This window comes from Lolium perenne, chromosome 4 (assembly GCF_019359855.2).
Source record: "Lolium perenne isolate Kyuss_39 chromosome 4, Kyuss_2.0, whole genome shotgun sequence".
Lineage (NCBI taxonomy): Eukaryota > Viridiplantae > Streptophyta > Magnoliopsida > Poales > Poaceae > Lolium > Lolium perenne.
In genome coordinates this window covers 94028206-94035405 of record NC_067247.2, presented here as the reverse complement: position 1 = coordinate 94035405, position 7200 = coordinate 94028206, and the positions used below count along the sequence as shown (strand labels likewise).

The following is a 7200-nucleotide window of genomic DNA, read 5'->3' as shown; positions in this document are numbered from 1 at the left end:
AAGCAAACCGTAGTTACCTCGTTCCATGGGTCCTCTATGGAGGTGTCGTAGCGGTTCGGGGGCGGGACGTACGGCACCGGCTCGTAGGGGTCCCATCCCGGCGGGATCTGACCGCGACCGGCGGCAGCAGCCTCCGATGCACCGGCGGAGGCGGCGGCAACTTCCGTTGAGGGGACGGCGTCGAAGAGGGAGGCGTCGCGCTTGGAGCCGACGGCGCCGTGGACGATGGGATTGGCATTCTCCTTGTCCATCTCGCCGGCAGAGGAGAGGGAGAGGGAGAGTGTTTTTTGCTTTGGAGAAGATGATGGGACGTGAGAGAGGCGGCGTTGCGTAGGCGAGTGAGAGTGACAGAGATAGTGGGAGGAGGCGTCTATAAAGGCAAGGGGTGGTTAATGCGACCAGCGTCCTACGCGTCCACCGTTGCACGTCTGCACGTCTTGGACTTCTGCCATGCGCCACGCGTCCACGATTGCACGTCTTCGACTTCTGCACCGCGACCGACGTCTACGCGTCAAATATTGCACGTCTTTCATTTCTGCACCGCAACACGCATCCTCGAGTCTAACCCTGGAAATTTAGATATACTCAGGTATAACCTCGAGCATTATACTAGCATTTTTTGTGTGCTCAGTTTTCCCCTTGAGTGCTAATACTGGCTAGTGCAATATGCTCAGTTTTACCCTCAAGTAGCTGGTCAACAGACAATCAACAAATGGGATTAACTAGTTAAATGAGTCATTTAATGTGCAAAAAATTCCGAAAAATAGTGGCACATACTCATGGAGTCTTTACCACAAATTGCCAGTTCTCAAAACATAGATAAGTCATAGATAAATCAAGTTTTACCACAAATTACCACTTCTCAAAGGCCTTCTCAAATCACCTAGTAGCTATGAACGTGCATGGTTTTCCACAATAAGCCCTTCCCAAAACAGCTTTCCCCAAAACATACTTTGTCTAAATGAGGCCACAATTCTCACACTCATGTATATTTGTATTGCAAATAGTTTGAGATAGGCCAAGATGGGTTTTATTGTACAAAACAGGCATTTTCCATTTTTTAAATCTCATATTTGAATCCCTTAGTCTGTTTATTACATAGGTGCCCTTGGTTTCTTGATACTACTCAGTTTTGCCCTCTCCCTCCACAAATTCTCTCACACGTGCAACATTGCCCTGATTGGTCTAGCCCATGTCACGCGGATCGTGCCCGCCGACCGTTGATCGTATGATCTAACGGGCAAGATAACCCCTCTCTCTCTCTGTCGGCGGTTACCTTCCACTCTCTAAGTATGCTAAAGGGCGGTTTTCTGTATTTATTTTCACGCGCTAAAAATTATAAACTCTTTTAGGCATTACTTTTCACGCAAAAAATGATAAACCATCACCGATTTGTTGTAGCCATAAATTTTCACGCAAAAAATGATAAACCGTCACCGATTTGTTGTAGCCATTAATTTTCACGAAAATCCCAAATGATAAACCATCACCGATTTGTTGTAGCCATTAATTTTCACGCAAAAAATGATAAACCATCACCGATTTGTTGTATCCATTACTTTTCACGCAAAAAATGATAGACCATCACCGATTTCTTGTAGCCATTACTATTCACGGTAAAAATGATAAACGAACCAATCTATCTATCTCTGTATTTGAAGTTTGGAAGGGTTCACCATCTAGTTATGTTAACTTTCGAGGTTTTGACCTGAAAACAAATGGGTATTATAAAGGGAAATAAAAGTTAAAAAAAATGTAAAAACGAAACAATCTACCTATCTTTGTATAGAAGATCGTCTGTATGATTTTTGAGGTCATTTAGAGAAGGTAGAAAAAAATCCCTTTTGAAAAGGTCGAAAAAACCTAACTTGTTACAAAAGCTGGTTTCAGTGAGACCTAACCAAATTTGGCATGCATTATGCCATATCTATAACAACAAGGAATATCTAAAAGGGAAAGTTTCACAAAATTTGAAATTTATAGCGAAAATGATGCCATACATGATGCTGTTTTTCGAGGTTTTGACCTGAAAATCAATTGGATATTATAAAGGGAAATAAAAAGTTCGAAAAATATAAAAACGAAATAATCTATCTATCTATGTATAGAAGATCAGCTGTATGAAATTTGAGGTCATTTAGAGGAGGTAGAATAAATCACCTTGTTAGAAAAGCTGGTTTGAGTGAGACGAAACGGTATGCGTTTAAGCAAAGTGATTTTTTCGAACATCTCCAAATGATCCCAAATTTGCCATACATGATGCCATACGTGTAACAACAAGGAACCCTATCTAAAAAGTGTCAAAAAAGTTTGCCCAACCGTATAGCTCTATCAAAAAGAACCTCACCATGGCGCTAGTATAATTTTGGGCTTAGTTACAAACTTTCGTTACCTAACCTTCAACACGAAACTTGTTTCAAATCACTTTTGGCGTCGGGATGGAGACGACGACGGACTCTGGTCGGGCTCGTCGGGATGGAGGCGGCAACGGCAACGGGCTCCGGCCGGTCTCGTCGGGATGGAGGCGGCGACGGGCTCTGGTTGGGCTCGTCGGGATGGAGGCGGCGACGGTGACAGGCGCGTCGCTGCTTCCGCTCCGATCGGTCGCGACAGGCAGTTTCCGAGCGATTCTGAGGGAACTTCGGAATGTTTCGCGTGATGTTTTTACACATACAGATTCGGCCCATGGAATTTGGACTCGGTTTCCAGGCTCTGATTCTAAGGGGGTGGAAACTGCTCACTAATTTCAGATTTGGTGATTCCGAGCCAATTCCATGCATTCAAACACATCATAACATTTTGCTCACCTCCTACCGATGGCACCACCCGGCGACGCCATCAATTTACCCGCCGGCGATGCGTTCGGGGAGCGTAGGCGCGGCCTTATCTGAGTTCGGCGCCGGATCTCCGGCTACCGGCCCACCATCCCCCACGGGTGCGGCCGGATTCGAGGCGCTGCCGCGGCTGACCTCAAGAAGGATTTGGGTCGTGGACGTGGTGGGCTCCCTCCTTCGGCGTCCAGACGCGGACACGCGCCGGCGAGCGAGGTCGCTGAGGAGCAAGAGTGGAGGCGCGGGGGACGCCGATGATGGCACTGGCCTGTTGGGGCGGGGTGACCAGTGGAGCCTCTTCATCAACCTGCCCGTGCTGGAGGCCGCCACCGCCGGCCTCTCCAACTGCAACCTGCTCGGCGGCGGCGGCTTCGGCCCCGTGTACAAGGCAAGTTCCGACTGTTCATCTCCTCCTCTTCCTCTGTCCTGCGCGCTTCGTCTCACCTCTGAACACCTGGTCGCCCAGGGCGTGCTGGAGAGCGGGCAGGAGATCGCCTTGAAGAAGCTGTCGCTGGAGTTGCGACAGGGTACGCGGGAGTTCCTCAACGGCAGCACCGCAATCTTGTTTCCCTCCTCGGCTGCTACGCCTCCGCCGGGGCCGGGGCCGGGGCCGGACACAAGATGCTCGTCTACCCCTCCAAGCCTACGTCCTCAAAGGTACGGCTACGGCCCTCTCTGCATCCTCGTGCTACTTCCTTCCCCTTTCGCAGTAGTGGATTTGCCTTGCCTGCCATATATCTGGTGATGAACTGCCGCTACTAGATGTATCTGGTGATGATAAAAACTTAACAAGCTCCATCAGATTTCGTTAGTGAGAGCTGAATGCTGACGACTTGCTGTTTCCTATGTAGTTTGTAGATGCCTCATGTGTAATCTCCTGTTTGTGTATTGCTGTAAGTAATTGGGGAAAAGATCTCTTTCTAAGAAATTTCTGCTCAGGCCCAAGTGTGTTACTACACTTATTGAACACACAGATTCGAGATAATTCGTTTAATTTCAGAGTCTAAACTGCCCTAAAACTTGGCTTGAACCGAAATTATCAAAATTGGTAGTTTCAGCGGTGCCCTGAATTCAATGAAATCAAGTCTGAATCAGTTTTTATCGCAAAAAAAAAAAAAAAACTGAATCAGTTTGGCAACATAATGCTTAAGATGTATGCTTCAGTAAAGAAACATATAGCAGTATATTGAAGAGTTCTTCCACGTATTTGGAACACATGTTAGTTCTTACTGAGAGCAGAGCTAGGTTCAATTGCTTTGTGGGTTTGTCAGGTCTAATTGGTGGATTGCTAGTTCTGGTGTGTTTTTCTGCAAAGTTTTACTTTTACCTCTGGATTAACTCGTGTCACGCCGGGCAAATCAAAATTTCTGATAGGTATATAGTTATACATTATTTGTGCATCTGTAATCACCAATCTGAAGCTAAAAAAATGAATAGTACACCAAAATAATGCACTATCAATCGACCATTGCATCATGGTATGTTGTATCTTCCTGACAGTTCATTGCAAAAGTCTGATCAAATGTTTGTGCTTTCTAACATGAATGTGGCACAGGTGAAATTTCTTTATTCTCAATATATAATATGTTCAAATATCCTCTTGAATTACATTGTACTAACTTTTCTGTGGTCTGATGTGAATTGTGCAGAGCTGTAGTTTTTCAATCCGAGAGGACCTTCTAAACAAGTTTGCTGAATAGACGGTGAACTACTGCACTGCGGCTTCAAACAATAGTCTGCATGATGCAGTGGCTTCGTCGATGTACGTTGTGAATGAGGAGGAAGAACAAATTTTACAGATGGAGAATACACTTGACTATGTATGTTCACAACTGTCTGATTACAAGGAGAAGCTGATAGCTCTTGACATAGCACATGGCAAGAGACTACTGCAAACTATTCTGGTTCATGCTAACATTGTATGTAGCTAGATTCTTCATTCATGGATCTTGGAAATCGTGTGCTCAATATCATTATTATGGAGTAATCTCGTCTGTATATCTAGTGTTAAATTCAGTTTCACCAGTGTAACTTATACACAGTATAGTGCCAAATTCAGTTTTGACAGTGCTATTTCTAAATGAAAAAACCTTGCTGTCGGCCTCTTTTTATCTACAAATAATTATATTATTCAGGATTTGAGTGGGACATGTGTCAACTCAACCGTTCCTTCTTCCATGTGCACATCAAGTTACTGAAGAACTTGAGTATACGCATTGATTTCCTTTACCCAAGATTCTTACAAAAAACGCACCGAAGCATCAAGAGTAGAAAAATCCACCGTTGAACAACAACTAGTATGCTTTGGCGCGGCGGCACGCCGCGCCCGTTTTATATCATGAGCAATTTTTAATCAAAATTGTTGAAGTTGGTCTTGCTGATCCGGATAGAACGGTCGATTTGATTGTCGAGTTGGTTGTCTCTTCCGTTAGAACATAATTTTTGATCAAAAATGGCAAATGTGATCTTGCAGGCCCAGATAGAATGGCTGACTTGATATAAGAGCGAATCCAGGAGAAGCAGCAAATTTGACTATTTGTATCTCTATTTGTAGAGCTCTATATAAGATTTTCTGCTTCGGTTTGAACTGATATTTTGGCAAATTTCACTCTCTATATCTCACTCCCATATATTATATTGATTATCCTTAACTACCAAATCTTTGTATCTCTCTACCTCAAAAAAAAATCTTTGTATCTCTCAAACACAACATAATCTCGACACATCAGAACCATTAACACGAACATAATGATAAATGGTCTACACCGATATTTATATTATTATATACTCAAACTTTAGTCGCTACTATTTTATTTTGAACTTCTTTTTAAAACTAAAAAATCAACAAATAATATTTTTTATTTAGTTTTCCATATGATTTTTTTGTATTATTAATCTCTCTCTTCTATCCAAATACACTTGTTTCAAAAAATAATCCAAATGACAGCAGGCGCTACCCCCTTTCTTCTCCCAGTCCCCCACACAGAACAGACAACAGGCACCGCCCTGCAACGACCACACTCTCCCCTCCCTCCCTGATGTCCTCACCTCCCTCATTCCCTCCTCCGGTGCCCTCCTCCTCCGACATCCCCTCCCCCATGGTACCCGCTACGCCCCCTCAAAATCGAGCGTGGGCTGGAGCTCCGGCACGCGGCCTGTAGCTCGACTGTGCGGCTTGTAGCATGTCGCGTGTCCTGAAGCTTGATGGCTCGGCATGCGGCTCCCTGGACTCCTCCTTTCCTCTGTACGCTCTGCCATTCTCCCTCATGGGCGTCCTCCCCGTGCTCCTCTAGAAGGTGGCGACAAAAATCCGGCGGCTTGTGGAGGCTTGAGGTGGAGGCGCAGCAGAGCAACAAACCGAGGTGGAGAGGGCCGATCTCCTCACCAGGCAGCGGCGAAGTTGAGGCCGCGCGCGTGGAGGCGCATCATCGCTGGTCGTGAAGAGACGGGGCAAGGACAAATCGGAACTGAGCAATGGAAAACACGGAGCAATTGCTGACTCTGCGAGCGGGAATTGCAAGAGGAGGAGAAACCGGGGCAATAGAGAGGTAGAAGCAAGGGCAAATTAGAGCTAAGGGGGGCAATGGGAAGGCGGATTCAAGAACATGTGGAGAATGGCGCAACTACTTCTTTCTGTTGGCCCTGCTTCTCCGTTGCTGCTCTTCTTGTGGTGGTACTGCTCCCACCTGCATCCTTCTGTGGGCATTGCTGGTCTTTTATTGCTGCTCCTCTGAATCTCTAATGGTACTGCTCTTTTTTGCTTCAGTGGCTCGTGTGGAATGGCAGTGGAGTGCGGCTCTAGCTGAGTAGCTGACACTAACTGGTATGTTGCTCTTCCCTGTATGGTTAATGTGAAGCACTCGAATAAACTATGTAGTAATCTAAATCCAGTACTAAACTATGTAGCTTGATATATATTGAAATTCTTAAAACCTGATCAGTGTTGTTAGTAGTTTAGTTCTTCTACACATATTTGAAATAAAATTAACACATTAAGGAAACCAGAGAAGAACAAATTTCGCTGACACAACATGCCTCAGTGAATCGTGCCAGCTTGTTGAAACTTGATATGTTGAGATGTAACAAAATGATGGATCGTGCTAGCTTGCTGAGAAAGAGCAAACAGTAATGTTTAAATTGGATCTATTTTTGTTCTTACCGAACCTTGTTATTCAATCTTGCTGGCCCAAGAACTTTGATCATTATGAGGAAAATCTGCATCCACAGAAAGCTACCTCCCCGAAAGAACATGCCAAATGTACATGAGGCGAAAAATACAGATCTGCGGAAGGCCCCTTGTGAAGACCTGCAGGAAACAAACAAATAAAAAGAAACTAAAGAACGGATGCTCAACAAATTATGGTAGCAC

General features: G+C 44.9%; 1 protein-coding gene across 1 annotated transcript; it reads left to right on the top strand.

The window, feature by feature from the left end:
* The first annotated feature begins 2793 nt into the window (after window positions 1–2793).
* Window positions 2794–4874, top strand: LOC127348499 (uncharacterized). The gene is made up of 2 exons (XM_051374510.2): window positions 2794–3488; window positions 4481–4874. Exons 1-2 carry the CDS (start codon window positions 2857–2859, stop codon window positions 4512–4514), a joined length of 666 nt encoding a protein of 221 aa, XP_051230470.1. The 5' UTR covers window positions 2794–2856; the 3' UTR covers window positions 4515–4874.
* Window positions 4875–7200: the final 2326 nt, after the last annotated feature.

Bases quoted from the DNA above. Each gene is read 5' to 3' on its own strand.
- LOC127348499 (XM_051374510.2), top strand. From the start codon at position 2,857: ATGCGTTCGGGGAGCGTAGGCGCGGCCTTATCTGAGTTCGGCGCCGGA. The intron at 3,489-4,480 runs GTACGGCTACGG...TGAATTGTGCAG, and splicing joins CCAAGCCTACGTCCTCAAAG to AGCTGTAGTTTTTCAATCCG.